The 25,437-nt window shown below is 54.6% G+C and overlaps 2 protein-coding genes across 2 annotated transcripts in view; both read right to left on the bottom strand.

Moving 5' to 3' along the window:
- FTCD (formimidoyltransferase cyclodeaminase) overlaps positions 1-11,727 on the bottom strand; it is a 13,250-nt gene extending 1,523 nt beyond the window's left edge. Inside the window, exons 1-13 of the mRNA XM_006104806.3 lie at positions 11,674-11,727; positions 10,709-10,892; positions 9,470-9,598; positions 8,514-8,602; positions 8,193-8,372; positions 6,972-7,109; positions 6,756-6,887; positions 3,889-3,950; positions 3,385-3,514; positions 3,114-3,275; positions 2,422-2,465; positions 2,101-2,239; positions 662-782 (exon numbers count right to left, since the gene is read on the bottom strand). Of these exons, the coding sequence (XP_006104868.1) occupies positions 662-782; positions 2,101-2,239; positions 2,422-2,465; positions 3,114-3,275; positions 3,385-3,514; positions 3,889-3,950; positions 6,756-6,887; positions 6,972-7,109; positions 8,193-8,372; positions 8,514-8,602; positions 9,470-9,598; positions 10,709-10,892; positions 11,674-11,727 (1,564 nt within the window). The remainder of the gene's footprint in view (positions 1-661; positions 783-2,100; positions 2,240-2,421; positions 2,466-3,113; positions 3,276-3,384; positions 3,515-3,888; positions 3,951-6,755; positions 6,888-6,971; positions 7,110-8,192; positions 8,373-8,513; positions 8,603-9,469; positions 9,599-10,708; positions 10,893-11,673) is intronic.
- A 2,931-nt stretch (positions 11,728-14,658) lies between these two features.
- On the bottom strand, positions 14,659-24,816 carry SPATC1L (spermatogenesis and centriole associated 1 like). The gene is made up of 4 exons (XM_006104805.2): positions 24,150-24,816; positions 18,749-19,081; positions 15,669-15,820; positions 14,659-15,252 (listed from the first exon to the last, which is right to left on the bottom strand). The coding sequence occupies exons 1-4, from the start codon at positions 24,349-24,351 to the stop codon at positions 14,926-14,928; spliced, it is 1,014 nt and encodes a 337-aa protein (XP_006104867.1). The 5' UTR covers positions 24,352-24,816; the 3' UTR covers positions 14,659-14,925.
- Positions 24,817-25,437: the final 621 nt, after the last annotated feature.

The following is a 25,437-nucleotide window of genomic DNA, read 5'->3' as shown; positions in this document are numbered from 1 at the left end:
GAAAAGGGTCAATGGTAGAAAAAAAGGGGTCGATATATAATACGTTCAAACAATAAAGGCTTAAGACTTGACTAGAGACTGAGACTAGGACTAGGAGTGAACATGGGTCTGGGGCTGCGACTGGGACTGGGACTGGGGCTGGGGCTGGGGCTGGGACTGGGGCTGGGACTGGGGCTAAAGGATGTAGGGGTTTTTTGGAGTGACGAGAATGTTCCAGGACTAGATAAAAGTGGTGATTACACAACACTGTAAGTGGCTAAAGCCCTGAATTGTATATTTTAAAATGGTAAATTGTATGTTCTGTAAATTTTACCTCAATGACATAACAATGAAAGTATCGTGAATGCTAAAGCTCAGATAATTTCGTGGATGGGCAACTGGTCTTTGAGGCCCCATGTTGCTGGTGCCCAGTGTCTGGCCTGGCCAGTCTAGAGTACCCCAGGCCCGGGTGGCCGCACCGGGCAGGTATGCACAGTGGGCAGGCTCGGGGTGGCTGGGCCACAGCTCCATCAAGGGTACAGGGACCCCAATCGCTACAGCTTTCTGGTCCCCTGACAGGACTGGCCCAGGTCCTTCCTGAGGTGATAGAAAAGGAAGTGCCACCCGAGAGAGGACGACAGCTGCCCCTCAGCCAGGCCTCCACCTGCAGGAGGCTGACCACATTTCCCTGAGTGCCTGCTGCTCACCTGGTCCTTGAACTTGTCATCGCTGATGTCCTTCAGGTTGATGAGCACGTTGAAATACGCACCGAACATTCCCGTCTCCAGGGCCTTGGCAGCCACCTGCAAGGTCACGGGGACAGGGCTGGGGGACGGCGGGACTCTCCCTGTCCACCCTCAGCAAGAGCCCAAGGCCTGGGTTGGGCAGCAGCGTCTGGGATCCCAGCAAGTGCCTGCCCCTCTGAGCCCCCCACCCCCAACAATAATGATGGCAAACTGATCCCCAAGGGTCCCCCAGAGGCAGCTGGGCAGCCTGTCCGAGGAGGCCCATCCTCATCCCACAGCAGGGAGTGGGCTCCGGCCTTGTCCATCCAGAGGACAGAGGCAACCACCACAGCCTGACTCCGCCTTCGGGCTTAAATGGAGGCCCCGCTCATGTGAGCACAGCCCAGCCTCCTAGCACAGCAGCCTCAGGGCGGGCGGATCCTCTCCTGGGTCACCATCGTGGAGGTGACCACGAATGGAGCGAACACGGTGGCCAGTCACGTGGTAGGAGCATGGTCGTCCCTGGGGCTCCTGGACCCCACACCATCCAGTGTGCAGAGACTCCCCTTCAGATGACCTTGAACATATCCAGCAGGTCAGGCCTGAATCACGGGCCTCGGTGCTCCCTGACCTCACGCGCACCGAACGCTGCATGTGCACAGGCCTGGATGGAGCTGGTATAGGCTCTTAACAACGAGTCCCAACATGTTAGATGCTCCCGGAGTCCCACTGGACAAGGAGATGCTGGAGCACGGCGGGAACACGGGAATGGTAGGCACCGCAGCCTATGTGTCCAGGCAGCTTCCGTTCTTGACAGCTCAGACTAGGCCGCCTTCCCAGGGAAGGAGGGGACCCTTCTCTGCAGCCTCAAGCCCAGACACTGAACTCAGGTGTCTCTCTTATAAAGACCCTGTAAACTGTGGGGTCTGAATTCAAGGGGCAGACATCATAGACCCGAGCCCTCCACACACAGCTCCTGATGTGTGCACACCTGTGAGCTGTCTTCAGTGTTTTCTAGAGCCAGGAGGCCAGGCGGAGGGAGAGGGGGAGACCCAGAGAGGGGAAGAGGAGGAGGAGAAGGAGGAGGAGGAGGAGGAGGAGAAGGAGGAGGAGGAGGAGGAGGAGGCATCAGGAGGGTCAGGCGTGGACTCTGGAGACTCACTTGAGTTTCTGCTTATCTGCCCTGCAACCCTGAACAAGATCCTGAATTCTCCATCTTCAAAGGAAATCGACACACCAGCCCTGCTGGCTGAGGCCGGCCAAGACCACCTGGGATGTGCTCATGTCCAGGCCATGGTGTTTAGCAAACACCATGAATGGCTGCGATCGCCCAGTGACCCACCACCCTCCGCATGGCTGCACCCCTGACAGCGGGAGGCCAGGCTCCACCACGTACCTGCAGGTCCGACCGGCAGGCCAAGTTCACACACAGGGCCAGCTCCCGCAGCGCCGGCCACAGCGAGGCCACCGTCTCCGCCAGCTCCAGGGGCACGGTCACCGCCTGTCTCAGCCCCTTCTGCAGGGCAGCTGCTCGCCTGAAACCAAGGGGTCATTGAAGCCCAGGTCATGCAGGAACCCCACCCGGGACCCCGCCCCGACAGCTGCAAGCAGACAGAACCAGGGTGGGGACAACAGGAAAGTCACTCTTCCATCACCAGCACATGCTCAGAGGGTAGATTAATTGGAAATGAGACCCTTTCAAGTCTCCTGCCCCCACCTGTCCTTCTCCTCGGGGGTGCTCCTAGGCAGCTTCATCGCTTCCTGCCGGAACAAAGCACAGAAACACAAAGGGTGAGGGGCAGCCATGCCCGGGCCACTCGGGAGCCTGGGCTGGGCAGGGGCAGCCTCGTAGCAGCGCCCATGTCACCATCGGGGTCGGCATTTCCACACAGCACGGGCGTCACTTTGGGAAGAGTGCTTCCGTTGGGGTTCATGGCGTTGGGCCCCCACAGAGAAAGGCGACCTGGCTCAGGGACCCCACAGCGGGCACTAAGGGACTGGAGAGGAAGGGCTGGCAGCGCCCTCAGGCACTAGAGGAGTCCCGTTAGGTCTCTGCGCCCCACCCCTCCGATAGCACCTGGCCTGCAGTCATTGTTCAAAAGTGACACAGGCAACAGTACGACCCCCCAAATCTAGACATAAAAGTTCAAATTGTGCCCCCACCTCCCCGAAGGCACCTGTGCTCTGGATGGTCACGCTGGGTCTGTCGCACCCCACAATGTGCTCTTGCTCCTTTGATGGCTACACAGGTAGGGCCCCCCTTGTCCGTGCACCCCTCGACTGTGGGCATGGCCGTGGCCAGGCCCTGCCCTCCCGCAGGATTTCTGGACACAGTCAAGGGCACCCAGCTTTTTCTCCTGCAGATCCCCACTTTCCACGGACCCCGTGCTGGCCCCTCTGGGCACTCACCAGGCAGGCGGTGAAGGCCTGGGCGTCCGCGTCCACCAGCGCTGTCAGCCGGGCTGAGGCCGCGTGGAAGGGCGGGATCAGGCGCCGCATGGTCGCGTCCAGGTGCTCAAACTGGCGCCGCCCATAAGTCATCAGGCCAGCCATGCAGGCCAGCGAGGCTCCCTGCGGAGGGGCCAGCTGAGGGACTGGGACCCCTGTTACCACCCCGTCCTTGTCCACAGCCCCCACCGCCCCTGTCCCCACCCCAGTCCCTGCTCCTGCCCCCGCTCACCATGGCTGCGCTGGCTGCTGCCACGGAGCCGCCCCCTGGGGTCGCCGAGCGGGCGCCCACCTCCCCGACAAAGGCACGCAGGGATTTCTCCACCAAGCTCTGCTCGGGCCCGCTGTCGGGGACCAGGTATCTGCGGGACCCAGAGGGACAGGGATGGGGTCCTGGGTCATAGTTACAGACTGGGAAGGAAGGTCTGGCTCCGACCACGGTCCCGAACTCCAGCCCGCCCCTCTCACCCAGCCTCACAACAGGAGAAGGGGGATACAGCCCCAGTTTGCAGAGCAGCCACAGCCTGGGAGGGGCTGTGACCACCCCGGAGCCCCCCTGAGGACAGAGCAGAACCTTGTTGGGGCCTCACTGCACTCCCCAACCAGCCCCAAGCCTGCTCCTGGCACGGGCACCCTGGTGTCTGCTGATGAATAAGTGATCGAGCAGAAGGCTCTGGAAGGATGGAGGCTGGGCCAGCAGGATGGGGGCACACGGAGGGACTGGGGGGCTGCTCACTCGATGATCCGCTCCTTAGGATTGAAGGGGGACAAGGAGTCCAGGCCCAGCCTGTTCACCACCTGGAAAGGAAGCGCTGGTGACCGATGGCCACCTCAGCCCACACGAGAGGTGCATAAGGAAGGCCACCGAAGGGTCAGTCCCACCTCAGCTCACGGCAGCATCCCCACCCTGACCCAGCCGGTGTGTGGGGAGTGAGGCAGGGCGCAGCCGGCCACGCTCTCGCCCACTAGGAGCCCTGCTGACCGCTGGCTCCCGTCCAAGCCGGGCCCACCTGGGAGAGCACCTAGCCCGGAGCAGGCCCCTCGTCCATCTGCACACACTTCCTGACACACCCACCCCCCGTGTCACTCCACAGAGACACGGAGGCCCAGAGTGGGGAGCGGCCCATCCGGTCCCTCGGCTGCTGGCCTCGTTCTGAGCCACACGGGCCTCCCCACGTGTCCCTCAGATGCCCCCACGGGCAAGAGCTCCTTGCTGAAGGCCAGCCACACTGCCTCTCTGGACAAGGTTTTGTCTCCTCGGTGTCACAACTCACTGTTTCTTAAAGCCCCGGAGCTGCCCGATTTGCCGAAACACAAGACACGTGATGTGAGGAAAAGTGAAGTTTGCCTAAACTCAAAATAAAGTTGGAACCATCCTCATTTAAGATTAGAATTCTTTCCATCAAATAAACATTCGAAACACTTTCTGGTGCCTTATGCCAGCGACACCGGCCGGGCTCCTTCTGAGCCGGAGTGGCTGATCCTTGTACAAAAAACAGACGGTGGCACGTGGTGCTGAGAGGAACGAGCCAGCAGGGCCCGGGGTGGTAGCGGGCTGTCTCCGAGAACATGGGGACCGGCGGAGAGACCCTTGGAGAGTTTGCTTATAGCATCCACATGAGGCAAAGCCCTGCTGACACACAACCTCAGAGAGAGGAACAGAACTTCTCGACGGACTGTAAACACCCGGCTAAGCTGGCGGGAGGAAAGGAACTCATCGAGGCCAGAAGTGACCGGAAAGGTGAAGCAGAAAGGCCCGCTCCCTCTGAGGCTGGTCCCCCTGGAGGCATCTGAGCACCTCTGCACCCCTCCTGAGGCGGGAGGGCTCGAGCCTTCGTGAGTGGGGGTCAGACTGCAGACCCCTGAGAGGCGACATCCCCAGGGATGAACTAGAAAATCAAGCCTCTGAAGCTCATAACCAGCCGACAGACAAGGAAGGAGGCTGCGGAAGAGGAGAGGCACAGACTGACCTCACCTTCTTACAGAACGAAGGTTAATGATCCGTGGATGCTTAAACATATGTAACATCTGTGGGTATGGGTACAGAGGGCCGATGTGATCTATTTGACTTGATGTAAAAATAACAAGGCCATTCAAATCTGGAGCAGAGAAGACTGCTCTCACAGCGTGTTAATTTTCTTGTCTTTCTTCACCGAGTCAACAGACATTGTCTAAAATTGATAAAGTGCTGAAAGATTAAGTATGTTATTAAACTTAAAACTTGAGCCACTTAGAACTAACAAATGAATTCAGCAAAGTAGTTGAATACAAAGTCAACACACCACAGTCAGCTGCATCACTATACACAGACAACGAGCAATCTGAAAAAGAAATTGTAAAAGCAGTTTCATTGAAAATGGCATCAAGAAGAGTAAAATGCTTAGGGATTAGTTAACCAAGGAGGTGAAAGATTATACAATGAAAACTACAAAACACTGCTGAAAGAACTTAAAGGAGACGTGCGTCAATGGAAACACATCCCAGGGTCGTGGATGGAAGGCGTCTTAGGGTTAAGATGGCAATGCTGCCCAAAGCGACTGCGGATTCGACAAAATCATCAAAATCCCAATGACATGGTTTGCAGGTACAGAAAACCCTTCCTGGAGGGTGGTGACTGGCTGCACAGCATCATGAGTGTATTTAATATCACTGAACTATACACTTAAAAATGGTTATGATGGCAAACATTATGTTCTGTGTATTTTACCACAATTTTAAAAAGGGGGAAATTAACTACCAAAAGAACCCCCTAAAAAAAGTACTGTAACTCTAAAAAATCAGGAAATAGAGAATGAAGAAGAGGGAGAAAGAAGTACAGTGTGTTTATGTTCTCATTTTCATAAAAAGTGGTTGACGTACTGATAAAAATCAATAAATTTGAAAATTTGAATGTAATTTTAAAATTAAAAAAAAAAACAATAGAAAAGGTAAATATAACAGTAACTACCAGAATACCTAAAAACTAGACTAACTTCCATGAACAGTAACCAGAAGGAACCACACCCACACACCCCGACAAGCCTGAAATCAGGACAGAAATAAGTCCAGGAACACCTGCTGAACTGGCAGATACTCAGAGACAACTTCAACTACCAAACAAACGCTGCCAGAGAAGTCCAACCATTGCTCAACGTAAGAAACGCACTCAAAGCGGGAGGAACCCAGGTGGGTGGAGCTCAAGGCACAGGTGTCACAAGGAACAAATGGAAGGAACCATGTAAATCTGTGGGCCCAGGTGCCGGGGACTCCCTCCCACATCTGGAAGTGTGAGGAGGCTGGAGGTGGCTCCAGATCAGACACCAGAGGGAAGGAAGGGAGGCCAGAGCACAGTCCTCCCATCAGAATTTTTACAGGACAGAATACATTTAAGGCCACAAAGAAAACCCCAAGAGTGTCCCCAAAAGGAAAATCGTATGATCTCATCTTCTAAGCACAGACAATAAAACAAAGGAGGAGGAATGAGTCCTGGCCCCACGGACAGGGCTGCAGGCCCTTGTGTGGGCACCTGCAGCACCCAAACCTGCTCCTGGGAACCTGGAGTTCACTCGGGGCCCCCACTGGGCCGTCAGCCTCGCCCCACCCCCCCTCCGGGGCGCAGCCCACCAGCCTGATCCGGTGCTCCTCCTCCAGGATGAAGAGGTTCTCCTTCTCGCAGTAGAAGGCAGCGGCGTCCAGGAGGGCCTTCAGGGGCACCAGCCCCACCAGCTGCGAGCCCACCACCGGGAGGCTCAGCTCCTGCAGAGGTCCAGCCGCGTCAGCCCCCGGGGCTGGGCTTGAGGACACCCAGGAAGTTGGGGGCGGGGGCACCACCCTGCTCACCTGGGCTTCTCTGCAGGTCTCCTCATAGACCGTATGCAGCGCCGTGACCTCAAAGTCCAGGAGGTTGGTGGACACCTGAGCCAGGTTCTTTTCATCCAGGTACCAGCCAATGCCCTGAACCTTTTTCAGACGTCCTGGCTGCAAAGGAAAAGCCTTTCCCAGCCCAGGCCCTGTCCAGCTCTCCTGGTTCCTGGTGAGAGCCATTTGCCCGGCATCCCCGGGGAAGAGGCAGGAGAGGAGGCTGGCAGGTGCGTTGGCCACCGTGGCCTGCAGAGGTGTGGTGCTCCCAGATGGTCAAGTGCACATGGCCCTCCTCCTCCCTCTCCCTCGCTCTCATCAGAGCCAGCAGGAAGGGACTGCCTGCCACAGGGAAGCTGAGGCCCCATAGGGCCAGGCTCCAGGATGCTCACCCCCACGGGCAGCAGGCTCAGACTAGGCCCTGCCCAACACTCCATCCACACTGTGTCCTGGGGGCCAGCCTGGGGCCACCCTCACCCAACTCCAAACTCTTGTGTTTGGTCCCTTCCTTTCATTGCACCCCTCATCCCAGAGGCCGGCTCTCAGCCCCTCATCCTTGGGGTGACTCAACCCATCTGAAGAGGGACCTCTGACCTCTGACCTCTGACCTCTGACGTCAGCCAGAGCAGAAAGAAGGATTTGGGGCTCTCCTACATTTGTGTTGTACTTACACAATGGCAGTATCTGCAGGCTGGGGATCTGGGGTCTCTGGAGATGGGGGGCTGACAGGTGGGCAGAGCAGTGCCATCCGCCTCCCTTCCCAGGTGTTCCTGTGTCTACCTGTGTCCAACTAGGACTTTCTACAGCAGTGATGCTCAATGGAGGCGACAGCTGCTGTGGCAGACCAGGTGGGTCGGGGCACCTGAGAGTACCTGGGGGTACCTGGGAGTATCTGGGGGAACCTGAGAGTACCTGAGATAACTGGGGTTCAGGAAGCAGCTGTGTTCCTTTCAGTATAGATTTGCTGCAATATTTTAACAAAGGGTACCACCCTGCCTGCTTCCATGGAAAATGTCCTTTAAAGCAAGTGCTCCCCCAGTTCAAACACTAGACTCCCACCCTAACTCTTCCCGCATGGCATGGACACTGAGGCTGGGCTGGTACAGGCCCACACCACAGTGCCACACAGCCTCCCCGGGCCACTGGTGATCCATGGGACACGCCCAGCCCACGGGGACGGCAGGCGGGCCTGGCTGCTCTCACCTGGTCCTTCCCGCGGCCCTGCTCCCGGAGGTTGAGGGCGATGCGATGTGCCTGCTCCTTGGTGCTGAGCAGGTTGATGTTGAACGCGATGAGGAACTTCCGTGCCCCGGTGACGGTGGCCCCCCAGCTGGGGATGAAGGTGCTGGGGCCAAAGTCAGGTGCCCACTCTGCCTGCTTGAGCTGTAGGGAGACTCACGCTTGGGTGTTGTACCCCATGGAAGGGGTGCCCCGCTGGGGTTGGGGAAGAGGAAGGGGAAAGGAAAAGGGCACATACCCCTGGGGTTCACCCCAAACCCACCCGCCATCGAGGGAATACGACACCTTCTCAGGCAGGGCCTCGTACTCCCCGGCCCGGATGGCCGGCAGGGTCCGGCGACTGGCCACCCGAGCTGCCTCACCGTAGAGGTACACTGCAAGGGGAGCCTGGCCGGTCAGGCCCTGCAGCCGGGCAGTCCAGACCCCCCACTCCCAGAGGAGAACCGAGGCAGCCACTCCCGCCAGCCTCAGCCTGGAGGACAGGCCTCCTTCAGCTCCTGCCTCACTCAGGGTGGTCACTGATGGACACTCAGTGTGGGCCTGTTCCGCTCCTCTGCCCACCCAGGGGCAGGGCAGTCCCCCACCCTCGCTGTGCCCCCTGGACAGATGCCCCTGAAAAAGCCATCGGCCGACCAGGAGAGCTGGGGCACGCTACTGGGAGGATGTTCCCATTTCTTCCTAAAATGTGTTTTCATTGCACAATAAACATGACCACAAATTAAGGAAACGCACCACAAACTCCCAACACCCGCACATGCACAGGGACACGTGTGTGCTACTCCCCACATCTGCATGGGGCGGGATGCGTGCCCCGTGCTCACGTGTCCTGTCCACCATGCACTTTGCTTCTAACGTGTCCCCATTTGTACCAGGTCATTTTCTTGATGTGGTCAATCCCCCAAGTGAAATGATTCCCTTAGGGCTGTCCACTCGTCTCACTAAATCACATGATAAAGTGGCTGCGCGGTTCCCGCTGCCTCAAGGCCTGAGAGCCCAGGGCCCCCCTGAGCTGGGGCTTCCATTGCATTTATCTCCTTATAGAAGTAATGGGAATGTTCTGTCAGTTTGCTGGTGGCAGTTTTTCAGGTTTTGTTTTTTTTTAATAATCTGCATGTTTAAAGAGACATGAGCAGAGACTGGTGAAGGGTGCTGGTGGGAACTGAAAGTGAGGAGGGGCTGGCTGAGGAAACCCCTGAGATCAGGGTGCCCCTCCTGGGGGCTGGGGGGGGGGGGACACTTACCTGGCACGCCCAGCTCCTCTGCCAGCCGCTGGCCAAAGGCCTGGGCACAGAGCACACACTCATCCATGCCAACGCCCCTCACCGGGATGAAGGGGCACACGTCCAGGGCTCCCATCCGAGGGTGCTCCCCTGCAGAGAGATGGGGGCCGAGGACCAGGAGGCCCAGCTGTGGGCGAGGACAAGGCCTCGGTGGGGCCCCATCTGCCCCACCATCCACACACTGACCCGTTCACACCAACCACAGGGCCCCTGGGAGAGGCAGGCCCCCAGTATCTGGGCATCTGTGTTGTGTAAAAACTTCAGAGGGCCTGCCTTGCACACTTTACTCCTCAAACCTTTGGAATGTTAGCACAGGCCAGAATAACTTTGGACTGCGCCTAAAGCAACACTGTGTCCCAAAGAACTATTTGCAAAGATAACAGAAAAGCAGATATTACGACCACAGGACTGAGCATTAAAGGCATTCTTTAGAGTCAGCGTCGCTGCGTTATCTGCACGACAGCACTGTCTTCCTTTTATTGATGGAACTGTCCCCGCCCCCTTCTCATAAGGGCCCATTGCCTTTGTCTCCTCATCCGAACAGGGCTTCTGCCGGAATCAGTGTTTCCCGAAAAGCTATTCTTTGATCTCGAATAAATGCTTGTTGCCTCTCACTTTGCCCTTTTATTTAGGTGAACAGTGTCAACCCCTCCCTCTCCTAAAAACCACAAAGAAAACACGGAAGCGCTTCGAAGCTGTGCTCTCCGAGTCCTGGCCAGGCTGGAGGGCCCTCCTGGTCCACGCCGAGTGTCCTGCTGCCAGCCAGCAGCCCCCCAAAGATGACGACCCCCTCCCCTCCCCAGGGCTTCTCCCCTTCCCCAGTCAACTCCTCAGTCAGAAATGAGCCCCCATTTCTCAACAGTTGAGGTCACTTGTGAATTCCCTGCCTGTGGACCTGGCTGGTCTCCCTGCTGTGAGTGGCCAGAGACCTTTGACCCTGCCTGCCACCTGACGTGTTTGGCTTTGTAGGCTGTTGACAGGTCGGTTTCCAGCAGGGCCCTGTCTTCACCTTGCCCCCCACCCCCAACCCCAACCCCAGGGCCTGCTCAGCGTGCTCCGGCCTCACTGCCAGTCACCCTGAAATGTGGACAGGCGTCGCCACGCACCTCCGCCTGGCACAGCGGGTTCCATGGGCGGCAGACCCCTCGGGGGCAGGGGGGTCCCCCATTCCATGCCCTGTGGGCGAGAACAGCCCCTCACCTTTGTGCTTGCTCATGTCAATGAGCCGGAAGGCAGCCCGGGCAGCGTTGAGGGCCCCCTCCACCACATCCTCGGGCTGCCCCACGAAGGTGTAGACGGTGCGGTTGGTGGAGGGGCCGGCGTCCACGTCCAGCAGCACGCAGCCGGGGGTCTGCGCCACAGCTTGGGAGATGGCGTCGATCACCTGGGGTGAGAGCCCGGCCCACACCTCGGTTTCCCCACTTGGAAGAGGGTCAGGAGCTTCAGAGGTGGCTGCGCCTCTCCTGTCCCCCTCCCCACCCCAACCAAAGGTGCACCCGAGAAGCTGCACTGAGCATCTGGGAATCCCCACGAGCAGACGCCTGGCTGTAGTCGTTGCTCCTGCAGGAGAAACGGAGGCAGGAAGCAGCACCTGGGCAGAGGAGCTGCTGGGGCTCCAGGGAGGTGACCTACAGGCCAAGGTCACAGAAGGTCAGGGTTCCGGCCCCTCCACGAGGCCTCCAGTGGGAGTAGCTGCATCGGGGGAGGGGCACAAAAGACCCAGAACCTTCTGAGGTGACAGAAATGCCCAGTGGCTTAGAAGCAGGGACTCGGGGCCCAGACTGCTCTGTGGCCCTCGGCAGCCTGCCCCGCCTCTCTGTGCCTCAGTTTCCCCGTAGGTGATGTGAGGATAACAACGGTGCTCACCTGATACGCTGCGGGGAGGGGGAGACAGAGGAACCAGGGCAGAGACCCTCAAACAGCCTGTGGGTCGTGGTTAGGGGCCCCATTTTCACAAGAGGCCAAGGGATTTGTTCAAACCTGGGTCAGGACCCCTGCCTGACCACCCCCTTCCTCACCCCCCTGCCCCAGGTCGGTCACGGGGCATACATGTCGCTGTGGCTGAGAGGAGGTGTCCCCTTTGAGAGGAGATACTCCCAACCCCACACCAAGCAGACCCCTTGCTCCTTTCCCCAAACCCCTTGCGCTGCCCCCCGGCACCTCACCTCCTGGTTGTTCCCCTCTGAGAAGTTGGGGACACATTCCACCAGGCGAGACATGGTCTGGGCCTTGGTCCTCGATTGGGCCGCTCTTCTCACAGACAGAAGGAGGGAAGGACGGACAGGCCTCTCCAGTGCCCGGCAGGGCCTTTATACTACCCCCCCGCCCCACCTCCGGGCTGCTTATTAACCATCCGTTATGGCGAGGATTCGGGGCAGGCTGGTCCCTGTACAAACACCGAGCGAGCAGTCCGGGGAGGGGCAGAACCAGGATCCCAGTGAGGCTGAGATCCCAGTTGGAGGAGGAGGAGGGATCGCTCTGGTGCCCCTGAAAGAAGCTCCTGTGGCCGGGACCCTCAGTGGGGAAAAGTCCTCACCAGACCCCTCAGGTCAGCTGGGACTCCACTCCCATCGTGGCCCGGGGCCATCTGGTGGCCATCGTGTGAACTCCTTCATGACCCTCCAGGTGACCCTCTGGGTCTCCGTTCATTCACGTAACGACCAAGTTTCAGGGCATCCAAGGGCCAAGAAGGGCCCTGTGAGGCCTCAGCACTGTCCCCGCTCTGGGCAGAGGTCAGCTCAGCCCCATCAGGCAGGAAAGTGGGGGAGAGTAGTGTGTGCCGGTGTGTGGGTGCCCCGGGGGGCGGGCAGACCGGGTGAGACCCTGGCTCTCCCCAGCCGTGGTCACTGCTCCCCAAGGCCAGGGGCTCCACAAAGGGGCGACGTGGCCCCGGGCAGCAGCATGAGACCCTACACTCAGAGGGCTGTGCTCAGGTCAACGCTGTCTTGACGTTTTAGATGATCTTCTTTGTTTGTTTAATATATTTTTGTTTATTTTAGAGAGGAAGGGAGAGGGAGAGAGAGAGAGAAACTTCAATGATGAGAGAGAAGCATTGATCAGCTGCCTCCTGCATGCCCCACACTGGGGATCAAGCCCACAACCTGGGCATGTGCCCTGATCGGGAATTGAACCATGACCTCCTGGTTCATAAGTCAATGCTCAACCACTGAGCCACGCCAGCCCGGCTAGATGATCTTTAATCAGGACGGGCATTACATTCTGCAAAGGCCCACCAGTCACATGGCCGCTCTGACAACATGTGGACACCGCACAGGCACCCCGTTTGTCATTCTCCCAGGCACAGGTACCCCACACAGCTGTTAGGGTAGTCAGTGTCTGAGGCTACTTCACCCCTCGGCAGTCACTGTGGGGAGGAGGTGCCCAGATCTTCAGATCCCCAGCTGTTCAATTCACAGGAACCCGGAGGAAGAGGGGCCCCACCACCCTGGAGCAGACTCTCAGAGGCTGGGGACCAGCCGGGTCCTCTCCAACCTTGGCTCCCCTGGGCGAATGTGGGTGACCATGGGTGACGGCCATATCACCTCCAGGGCCCACAGAGGGGCTGTGGCAGCCTTGGCAGCACCTGGCAGGTGCCACAGGCCCAGCTGGGGCTATTCTCTAAACCCGCCCTGATGCGAGGACTCAGCTGGGGAGAGCCTCCAGCCCAGGGGCGCCCAGAAGTGCCCGCCAGCACCTCTTGTGGCAGAGGCCCCAGTGCTGCATGCGTGCACCGGCAGAGGCCCCCCCCGGAGGCAAGGGTCCCTCAGCCAGAGGTCGGTGTCCAGCAGCTGGAAGGGAAGCATGGGGGTCTGTGATAGAATGATTGTGACCCCAAATTCACACGTTGAAGCCCTAACGCAGTGATGGCGAACCTATGACACGCGTGTCAGAGGTGACACGTGAACTCATTTTTTTGGTTGATTTTTCTTTGTTAAATGGCATTTAAATATATAAAATAAATATCAAAAATATACATCTTTGTTTTACTATGGTTGCCAATATCAAAAAATTTCTATATGTGACACGGCACCAGAGTTAAGTTAGGGTTTTTCAAAATGCTGACACGCCGAGCTCAAAACGTTCGCCATCACTGCCCTAACCCCTAAAGTGACTGTATTTGGGGAGAGAGGGGATCTTTCCAGAGGTAATTGGCTTAAAGTGAGGTTACAAGACTGGTGTCCCCGTAAGAGGAGGAGATTAGGACACAGACACACAGAGGGGCAGCCATGTGAGGACACCAGACACAACAGTGTGTACATGCCACGGACAGAGGGCTCGGGAGCAGCCCGCCCTGTGGCACCTGTGGACTGTGAGCAGTGATGTCTGTTGTTCAAGCCACTTGTTCTGTGGTGTTTGTTGCAGCCTGAACTGACCAACACCGGGGCCTAAGGTCCAGGAGACACCAGGCTGTGAGGACTGAGGGACAGGTTGCCCCACACTAGGGGTGGCCCAGAAACCCCAACACCTTCCTCCTGGTCCCCACCCCAGAGAAGTGACTGGAGACACTTGAAGCCAAACCCCAGGAAGGAGGCCCTGGAGGCCCCCTACCCTCTCTAGACCTCAGGGGGACGGAGCTGAGGGCTCCAGCGGGAGCAGTGGTATGTTTCCTGTGGGGACAGTCCTGGGCCAGGGCTTGGCCACAGCTGGAACACAAGCTGCTGGGACTGGACCTGGGGTGACGCTGGGTTTTGAGACATTAAATAATCTAGTAGGGCCCAAGTCAGTTTGGCTCAGTGGATCAAGCCTGCAACCTAGATTCGTGCCCTTGACCAGAATCGAACCCGGGACCCTTTAGTCTGCAGGCCGATGCTCTATCCACTGAGCCAAAGCGGCTAGGGCAACATTCCTAACTTTTGAACAAGGGGCCTGCGTTTTCATTTTGCACAGGGCCCAGCAGAGCCTGCTGCCATCCTGCCAGCCCCTGAATCCTTGCCTCAGGCTCTGCTTTTGGAAAAACCCAAACTGTGACAGGACCCTCTGGCCCTTTCAAGGGGAAGATCCTTGAGGTTGGGGGCTAGGGGCCCTGCCCGAGCCTCAGCCCTCCCCCCTCGGGGCTCTGTCCGGGTGTCATTCCACAAACACCAGGGGCACCTCCTGTGTGCAGCCCCGGCGATGACCAAGGCGCTCTCAAGCCCTCAAAGAGCCGAAGGTAAACAAGTAAACAGATGATTTTAATAAAGTGCGACAAGTGCCCCGCAGGTGTGGGCGCCGGCGGGACTGTGGGCGCTGGGTGCGCCCGGCTGGTCCATGAAGGTGCCTGCTCTTGGGCAGCGTGCCCGCCTGTGGCCTTGGGCTCTCCCTCGTCGGACATGGCCCTTCCCCCGCTGGAGGGGACTCACAGGAGGCACGTTGGCCCCCGGGGTTTGGAACAAACACGTTTATTGCAGGAAAGGCGTGGCGGGTGCTGGGGCCCGGGCTCACCAGGCGAAGAGCGGCTTGCTGTCCTCCTTGGAGAGCTCGCACAGGCAGTTGAGCAGCAGGAGCGAGTCGCCCAGGAACTTGGGGGGCACGATGTCGATGACCAGCTTGCGCAGGGCGGCCGGGCTGCTGTGCAGCGGGTTGGCGCGCAGGTCGGGCCGCTGCTTCAGGATGCCGTAGGTGTTGATGAGGAACTCGCTGAACACGGGGTGCACCTCGCGGTTGTAGCCCAGCTTCTCCAGGCGCGCCATCAGCGTCAGGTAGCGGTGCGTCAGCTCCCGCAGCTTCTTCTCATCCACAGAGCCGTCCAGGGACTTGATGGACGTCTGGGGACGCAGGGCATGGAGAAGGTGGGGCTTGGCCACAGAACCCGCCACAGGAGGCCAGGGTGGGGACAGTCACCAGATTTCCGTGAAGGAAGCTTCACAGACGGGCAAACGGGCCCAGAGCCAAGCTCCCCACCACAGCGAGCTCCCCACTCTCCCCTCCAGCAGACAGTGTCAGGGACAAGAGCAGGGCCCCATCCCAGGCGAGGCCAACGCGTTCTGTGGCCACGGGAGCCACTCCTGAGACTGTCCCAGGCCACAAGGCAGAGGTGCTCATGGCAAGGGCTCAGCACACCCCCTGGTGTGTGTCCTCGGACACCCCTCAGCCTCACCCAGGCCTCCACAGGGTACCACAGGTGACAGGCAGGGAGGGGACCTGGGGCAGGGAGGAGACCCCCACGGGCGAGGAGGCATACCTGCTTGATCTTCTCAGGGATGTTGGACACGGTAAAGCCATAGAGCCGGGTCACCCCGGGGAAGACGTAGGCCAGGATGCGCCTGTCCAGCTGGAAGGCGATCTCCCCGACGATGCGCCCGTCCTTCTCCGAGCTGCTGAAGCTGTGGATCTCTGCGGGGGGCAGGGGAGGACGGTGCGACAGGCTGGAGTCCCCCACACATAGGGTCAAGGGCCACCTGCCTTCCTCCTGCCTGTGCTCCAGTATCCATTTGAGGGAAAGGGCCAATTTGAATGTGGCCACTGCGGTTCCAGGTAAAGCACTGACAGGGGCTCCCCAGGACCCCGGTCTCAATAGTGATGTATAGGCGCCTTCCCCCAGCCCCCCAGGAGGGCAAAAGAAAACTGAATTTTCTGTTGCCAAAAAGGAAAAGGATCCTTCCTCTCCTCCCTTTTCTTAACGTGTCCCCTAGGAAACCTGGGATGCTAAGTCCTTGCTCCGTCCCTTTGGGATGTTTTACAGCCCAGGATTGTTTATCTTGTCCCCCTGTTACCAGGGAGTCTGCCCTCCACCTGGGTCAAGTTCCATCCCTATGATCAGGTGAATACAGGATGCCCAGGCCTGTCCCATCACCCAAGGATGGGGAACTGAGTAACATGAGAACACCTATGTAACACACATAACAAGTCTAGTCTGCCTGGCTGGTGAAAGGGGAGATTCTGTCCGTCTTGGCAACTCTGTGCCTTGCAGGCTGGCTTACTGTTCATTTGATGGCAAGACTCCTTTTCTACGTTTGTGCAGAGGATTGCTGGATGGGCAGGAGATTCTATTTTTAGTAATTTCCCAGATGTTATCGGGCACATGGACCACGTTTCCCCTCCAAGTCTCCCATCTCATATCCCCCACAGACAGCAAAAATTCTGAATAAAAACTTAGCAAATTGAACCCAATGATACGGAAAACTATAATACATCATGACGGAGCGGGATTTATTTCAGCAATGCAAGAGTGGTTTTAAAATTCAAAAATCAATCAACGTAATTTACTATATCAACAGATGACAAATGAAAATGCTCAAGATGCAGAAAAAACATTCAACAAAGTCCAACACCCATTCATGATAACTCTAGCAAACTAAAAATTAAAGGGCAGTTCATCAACCGGATGAAGGCATATACAAAAACCTTAGCGAACATCATACTTAATGGTGACAGACTGAATGCTTTCCCCTAAAGCAATAAAAGAAATGACTGCCCACTGTAACCATATCTAGTCAACGTTATTCTAGAGGTTCTAGCCAATGCAATAAGACAAGAAAAAAATTAAAGTCACACAGATTAGAAATGAAAAAAAATAACCTTGACATCTATTCCAAGGAATCTTTTTTTAAAAGCTGCTAGAACAAATAATTGAGTTCAGTAAGGTTGCAGGACACAAAGATGCATTTTCAGAATTCGCCAAAGAAAAAGAACCAATAGAGTGTGTGTGTGTGTGTGTGTGTGTGTGTGTGTGTGTACATACTTATGTGTTTATTATAAAGGCTCACATGATTATGGAGACTGACAAGTCCCAAGATATGCAGGTGAGTCATTAATATGGAGCCCAGGATGGCTGATGATATAGCTCCAGTCTGAATTCAAAAGTCTGAGAACCAACAGAATCAATGATGTGCTCCAGTCCAGAGGCAGCAGGCATGAGACCCAAGATGTTTCCGTTGGAATCCAAAGGCAAGAAGAATTCTCTCTTCTTCAAGAGGGGGGCAGCATTTTTGTCCCATTCAGGCCTTCAACTGATTGGATAAGGCCCACCCACATCAAGGAGAGCTATCTGCTTTACTTAGTCTAATGATTTCAATATTAGACTCATCCAGAAATCCCCAGAATACCCAGGATAATGCTCGACCAAATAATCTGGGCACCTGAATAAATGGAAAGATATAAAATGTTCATGGATCTGAAAACTCAACATTGTTAAGGTGTCATTTCACTGGAAACTGATCTATTTCATCTATAGATCCAAGACAATCCCAGCAAGCTTTCTTGTAGAAATGAACAAGTTGATTCTAAAATTCATATGGAAATGTAAAGGTCCTAGAATAGCCAGAACAACTTTGCAAAAAGAGAACAAGGTGGAAGAACTTATACCATCTGGTTTATGGTCTTATAAAGCTACAGTAATTGAGACAGGATGTACTGGAATCAACATAAACATAGGCAAATAGAACAGGCTGGAGAATCAAGAAATAGACTCAGACATACCTGGATAACTGATTTTTGACAAAAGTGTCAAGTCAATTCAATGGGGAAAAGATCATTTGTTTTTCATCCAAAAATTTGTTTCTTAGAGAGAGGGGAAGAGAGAGAGAGAGAGAGAGGAACATTAATGTGAGAGAGAAACATCAATCCTTGGCCCCCGTATGCACCCCGATCAGGGATTGAATCAGCAGCCTGGGTATGTGCCCTGGCAGGGAATCGAGCCTGAGATCTTTTGGTATATGGGATGACGCTCCAACCAACTGAGCCACACTGGCCAGGGCAAGGTAATCTTTCTAAATACTGTTGCTGTAAGAAGTGACTACCTAATGCAAACCTCATACTATATACAGAAATTAGCTCATAATTGAACCTAAATGTAAAACCTAAAACTATAAAACTTCTGGAAGAACACATTGGAGTGAATCTTTCTGATATTGAGCTTGGCAAAGATTTCTTAAATGGGACACAAAAAGCATGAAATATATATTATTTAAAAAGTCAATAAACCAAACTTCACCAAATTAAATTGTATTGCTCTTCAAAAACAATGTTTTGAAAATGGAACAGCCATAAACTGGGAGACCATGTTGGCAAAACATAGACCCAGAAGAGAATTTGCATCCAGACTATATGATGAACTCTTACAGCACAATGATAAACAATCCAATTTTCTTCAAATGGGCAAAAGATTTGAACAGAAGCAGCCCTGATCCTGGCCTCCCAGCCACACTCTTCTCCCTGTGCTGGGTGGGCGGAGAAGCTGTGCTCCGATGGCCACCAAGACCCGCCCTACCCAACTGCCGGCCACTGCCCCATGTGCCCCCAGAGTGCCCCCCCTCGCCGTACCATTAAGGTAGTAGCTCCTCCTGGTCCTGTCTCCCGAGGGCAGACTGTTCTCTGAGAAGCACACCTTCTTGGGCCGGGTCACCTCCCTGGGCTCCAGTGGGTCCTGCAAGGGGTTCAGGAGTGGGCACAGCTTCCTGTCGGTGCTTCGAGGCGCGTGCAGCTCCTGGGGGCTGAGGAAAGCCTTGAAGGACACCTGGGAGGAAGTCACACAGCCTGGGGAAGTGTCGTCTTCTCTGGAGAGCGGGGCGTGCGAGCACAGCAGGTCCTCCAGGGAGGATGTCTGCAGCTGGGAGGGCACCTCGGGGATGCCGGTGAACCTCCCAATATCTGGAACTGGGACAGGGAGGAAAGGGAGGAGAGGTCAAGCTGATGTTCCTAAAACATCCCCCAAAGTGTAAAGGACACTTTAAGAACACTCGTACACCCCACCCCAAGCTCTGACACCTGCTCACATCCCCCATCTTCAGAGCCCTCCCCATCCCCCTCTGGAGAAGGTGAAAGATGTGGGTGCAGCAACTGTGGGACCCACCCCTGCCCAAGGAAGCCACCAGCCTTGAGTTTATGGGCACAGCAAGCATGTGTGCCTTGGGAGCTTCTACCCACCATGCATCCACACCCAGTACAGTGACTTTTACATGCTTTTTCAGTTTTATGTAATGGTATCAACCTATGCCCGTTTAATTCTCAGTAAACCTTTTTGCCGCAGCATCTTTTTTGGGATTTATCCATGTTGAGTTACTGGGTAGCTAACTGGTTCATTTAACCATTTCCTAGCACACGCAGATATGCACACACACAGGTACAGTGATTTTTGTTTTCTATATATCAGAGAGGAAGGGAGAGGAAGAGAGATATAGAAACATCAATGATGAGAATCATTGATTGGCTGCCTCCTGCACACCCCCTACTGGGGATCGAGCCCGCAACCCAGCCATATGCCCTTGACCGGAATCAGACCCAGGACCCTTCAGTCTGCAGGCCGACGCTCTGTCCACTGAACCAAACCAGCTAGGGCTACCTAATTTTGTTTTCTAGAACAGCAGTGGTGGCCCTGTGCACACAGCAGCTTCTGATCACTCCGTGGTATGTACGGACCAAGCTGATAACGACACATGGCTTTTCCCTAATCCTTGGTGACGTTGAACATCTTTTTTTTTTTTTTTAAATATATTCTATCGATTCCCTTTCACAGAGAGGAAGGGAGAGAGACAGAGAGCTAGAAACATCGATGAGAGAGAAACATCGATCAGCTGCCTCCTGCACATCTCCCACTGGGGATGTGCCCGCAACCCAGGTACATGCCCTTGACCGGAGTTGAACCTGGGACCCTTCAGTCCGAAGGCCGACGCTCTATCCACTGAGCCAAACCGGTTTCGGCTACGTTGAACATCTTGTGCGTCCATGGGCCGCTCAGGTTTCCATTCTGTGAAATATCTATGCCTCTTCTTTGCTCATTTTTTTTTTTTTGGTTAAATGATTTGTAGCAGTTCCTTTTGTACTCTGCATCCTAATGCCTTGTTGATAAAATGTCTTCTCTCAGTGGGTGCCTTGCTGATATTTTAACTCTGTTTGGTTTTTTTTATTGATTAAGGTATTACATATGTGTCCTTATCCCTCCTTTAACCCTTTTTTTATGGTGACTCTTATGCAGATTTTTTAAAATTTCAACCTGTCAAGTTTAACCTATCAATTCCTCTGTGGTCTATGAAATCCTTTTCTACCCCTATGTCATGGCTTTAAAGAGAATATGTATATTTGAAAAAATAGTTTAAGAGCTATATTACAAAATTAAACCCTAAAATGTGCCTACTACTCTATCCCCAGCAGTGCTTTCCTCAAAAAACAGTTCTCCAGAAGGAAAGTAATCGGTATGAGGCCTGCCTCCTTTCTGCCCACCCAGCCAGCACAGCCAGTCCCAGCAGCGGCTCAGGGCCTCCCAGTCTCCCACCCAGCCCACTGCAGGGCCCAGAACCTGTCAACACCATCTTCCAAGAATTCACCCAGCATGAGTCATCAAAAACCCGAAGTCCTGGGTTCTTCCCCAGAGGAGAGTGGAGCCCCGTGCTTGGAAAGGGGGTTCTGTCCCACCTCACCTCAGAGACTGGGGAAGAGCGCCATCTAGTACCGGCTTTAAAGGGATTTTTGTTGTGGTCAGGTGGCTTTGGGCTTTGCTTTTAGCTTCAGTTTAGTAAACTGTGACTCCGATTATTCCCAAGACTTCAATAAAGTTCTATTAAACACTTTAAACATTTTTAATCATCAGTCAAGTCTAAAATATAGGTATAATTTTAAGCCACATTATAATAAACTATAAAGAAATAACAAGCCCTGACCAGTTTGGCTCAGTGGATAAAGCGTCGGCCTACGGACTGAAGGGTCCCAGGTTTGATGCCAGTCAAGGGCATGTACCTTGGTTGTGGGCACATCCCCAGTGGGGGGCGTGCAGGAGGCAGCTGATTGATGTTTCTCATTGATGTTTCTAGCTCTCTGTCCCTCTCCCTTCCTCTCTGTAAAAAATCAATAAAATATATTTTTTTAAAAAAAGAAATAACAAGAGTGAACAGAAAACTCTGTCTCCTCAGAATTAAAAGGATTCTCCTGAGTAATGATCATATCAAAAACAAAAATAGGAAAACACAATTATTGAAAAAAATTAAAATCAGAACATTAGAGTAAGGCATTAGCACATTCAAAACTATATTTATCATGAAATTAGTAATGTAAGTTCTTCACTTTTTAAAAATCACCCAAAAAGTTAAACACTCAAATCAAAATATGGGAGGAACTCTTAAGGAAAGCAAAAATTTAAAAACTATAAAAATGACAGCAGAAATACACTGGAAACAGTTCTATGGTAAGTCCAATAAGATAACAAAACTGTGGAAAGCTACTTTAGAGAAACAGAAAACATACAGGAATAAAACTGAAAGTGAGAAAAGCGATTTAAGAATGACTAGGAAGGAAATGCTTGAATTAGAAAAGATTATATACAATTGTATATTAACTGGAAATTTTGATAAAAGAAGAGATCTTCAGATTATTTTTAAATGTCTCAATAAGAGGCAAAAAACCTAAAAAGACCAATAAAGAAGGAAGAAAAATCTGGAAGTTGTAAAATAATTATGCTCTAAAGGGCTGCAGGGCTGGGTGGTTGGCGGGTGAATTCTTGCAAATTCCCAGACTATGCATAATCCCTACATCATATAAACGGGGTTGGAACACTGAAAAATTAAAAGATGCTTGATTGAGGTTCTAGTTCAGCCGTGAGCAAACTACGGCCCGCCAGCCGGATCCGGCCCACTTGAAATGAATAAAACTAAAAAAAAAAAAAAGACCGTACCCTTTTATGTAATGATGTTTACTTTGGATTTATATTAGTTCACACAAACACTCCATCCATGCTTTTGTTCCGGCCCTCCGGTCCAGTTTAAGAACCCATTGTGGCCCTCGAGTCAAAAAGTTTGTCCATCCCTGTATCTAGTTCGTCATGACTATGCTATTAAATCCCTGCAAAGAACCCACAGGAAGAAAACACAGCCTAGAGTCTTGGTTTTTTTTTTAGTTTTATTCATTTCAAACGGGCCGGATCCGGCCCACGGGCCGTAGTTTGCCCACGGCTGGCCTAGACTCTCAGAGGAACAGAGCCCAAGATCCTGAGCTAAGCCCCATCCAGACCCAGCAGAGCCCAGGACCCTGCGTCTCCCAAGGGAACAGAACAGCGACACCCCACAGACAGGCCAAGGGAAGCCACTGAGGGCACCGCCACGGATGCCACAACAAGGTCATCAAAATTGAACAAGATGAGCCATTTCCCAAGTTTTTGTTTTTTAAAAAGAAGGACTCTTCCCTACCACCCAGCCTGCGTGTCCGCCACCCTTGGGCAGACAGGGCATCACTGCCCACCGGCTGCCAGGAGGACGGGGGACAGGCTGCTGGAGCCAAAGTTCTGAGAGTTTGAGAAACAAAGACCAAAACAAGTGTGCACGCTGTCAATCTCGTTTAAAGGGTCATTTGTAAATAGTGCAGTCATAGACGCAGAAAACGGGAATGAATTGAAAAATAGTGGAATAAAAACAGCTTATGAAGAGGCTGATGCAGGTTGGATATTTACCTACCAACAGCTTTCCAAAATACATCAATTCTGATGACTCCACAAATACAGTGGAGGGAAAATCCATAATTGTAAGAAAGAACATGAAGTGCTCCCGGAATAAACTTACTGATAAGTGTGAAAAATTTATATGTGAGAAACAGGTGAGGAGACTTGGAAAAACTGTGAGCCAGCATAGCTCAGTGGGTGAAGTCATCCAAGGGGTATATGGAAGAATAAGTAGATAAAAATGTGAGAAAAAGAAATAATGTGAAGAATAATTACCCTGCCTCTGAGCTGATAACTCTAGCAAAACGTACCTAAGGAAATAACCCTAAATATAAAAGTCCTTTTGCTGTGTTATTTGTCCCAGGATAAGAAAGAAGTATAATTTCAAACATGAGGAAAAGAGTTCATTAAATTGTGTTCATGTGATTTTTTAATATCACAGTTAGTCATTTAAAAATATACTTACAGCAGCACAGAAATAACCATGTCGTGGTGTTAAAAGGAAAGAGGCAGAGGACTGTACATCGAGAATACTCAAAAACTATTAAAACCATCTCCACCCAGAACAATGAGGATTGCGTGAACACCCGAGAACTGAGGTGGGGGGCCCAGGTGGGGGCTTAGGGGAACTGCCACCCCGTCTGGTCCCTTTGAAACTGTGCATTGTGCTTGAAAACCTGAGTGAAGGGAACAGCCCAACAGGAGCCTGGCTGGGAACCGTGCACACGCTTCCCCGGGAGCAGGCGTGGCTGCTGCACGGGCCGGGCGTTGGGAAGGCAGGCAGGGCAGAGTGCAGAGGCCGCAGCCTCTGGGGAGCATTCGTCAGTGTCTATTTCAACATGGCAACCGCTCACAGCCTTTGACCCAAGGATCTCCCGCAGTCACCCCTGCAGCTGGTCACTGAGGCCCGTGTCAGGCTGTCCGTGGTCACCGCTGGAAGGACACTGCCGGTCGTGGGGTCAGACGGAGGGCCGTGTGAACCCCACACGGGACAGTCTGCTCTCCGAGAGGGATGCAGGCGGCAGGGCCAAGTGCTGGGCCTGGCGGGGCCAACCCCGCGGCCTGGAGGTCCCGAGATCACACACATCCTGTTTGAAGCCACCGTGGCAGCGCTTGTGTGCCGGTCACTGATACACACACCAGCTCAAGGGGAGAAGCCACCGCACCTCCTTTTCCAGGTGTGGACTGACAGGCTCACCCGAGGACACGCAGCAGGGTGAGCACCTGGACCTGGGGGAAGGAGGGCTGGCCGGGACCACCTGCAGGAGCAGCCCCCACGCCCGGGCCACCCTGCGGCCTCACCTGCAGTCGTGGGGGAGCAGTCCTCGGGGTAGGCCGGTGCCTTGGGGAAGAGGAGGTCCCGGCTGCTGCGGCCGCAGCTCTCCTGGCAGCTCTCGCTCAGCAGGCGCTTGAGCATCTGGTTCTCCTTGAGCAGCCGCACCTGCTTCTTGAGGTCGGCGTTCTCGCTCATGAGCCTGTTCATCAGCTCGTTCCCCTCGGCCATGACCAGGACGCCTTGCTCACGTGTGGGCCTGTGGCCCCATGGAGATGGAAATCCAGAGCCACGGCGCCGCAGAAACGGCCCCGACCGGAGTTCCACGAGGGCCCCACCTTCCGCAGCCTTGTGATGTCGCCTTAAAGAGGCGGCGCCCTGCCCACTGCCACCCGCAGACTTCCTGGGGGTGCCCAGACCGGGGCGCACGGCAGACAGCTCACACCAGGGACGGACGAGGGAGGTGGGGCCAGGCCAAGCCTAGGTGGGGGGCCTGTGACGCTCATGGGGAGGCCCGCCCCGCCAAGGAACACACAGGACCCGGCCTGAGACGGGATGGTTCTGGCACCTTCTAGGAACAACCAGAATATTGGGCGGAGGGGGAATCCCATTCACACCATGGGAGTCCGCAGGCCCAGCGGGGACGTCACCTTTACTCTGAGTGACTGTGCAGCCGCCCTCACCACCCCGTCACCCTGGACCCGACTCCAGGCCCAGCCAGGCTCTCAGAGGCTGGCTGATCAGCCCAAACCTGGGCAGGTGTCTGGTGCCCTGGGCCACACACTTGAGGAAGGGGCAGTGAGGACAGAGGGAGGCCAGCTTGGAGCCACGATGGTCCCAGCCCCAGAAGCTCCAGCGGCTCCCACGGGCTGGCGGTTGGAGGCCGCCTGCTGACCACGCTGCCCTGGTGGAAAGGGCTGGGGTGGCACAGCCCTGTCCTGCACAGACAGTGCGGAGTGTCTGACACTGACCGTTACTGGACATAACTGAAGACCCCCCCAGAGCACAGGGGCCATCTGGACCAATCACAGGCAGGCCTGTGGCTCACGGAGTCCTGCCAGAGCCAGATTCCAGCCACACAGTCAGCCGGGCCTCTGGGGAGCCCGCCCAACAGGACCCCACGGAGATGCTCTTCCCTCACCTGCTCAAGTAGCTTCGCTCTGTGCTACTTCCTGGCTCCAACGGTCTTGGTCCTGCTTTTCCGAAGCCACAAGGGAACAGACGGGTCACCTCCTGACCCTCCAGTGAAGGATCATGGCCCAAAAAAGGAACCAGCGTGTCTTCCACCCCTTTTGCCCCAATGCTGCGCTCCTGGCT

Source organism: Myotis lucifugus, unplaced genomic scaffold (genome assembly GCF_000147115.1).
Source record: "Myotis lucifugus unplaced genomic scaffold, Myoluc2.0 scaffold_608, whole genome shotgun sequence".
Classification (NCBI taxonomy): domain Eukaryota; kingdom Metazoa; phylum Chordata; class Mammalia; order Chiroptera; family Vespertilionidae; genus Myotis; species Myotis lucifugus.
The sequence above is the reverse complement of the archived record's forward strand: the minus strand, read 5'-3'. Positions and strand labels throughout refer to the sequence as shown.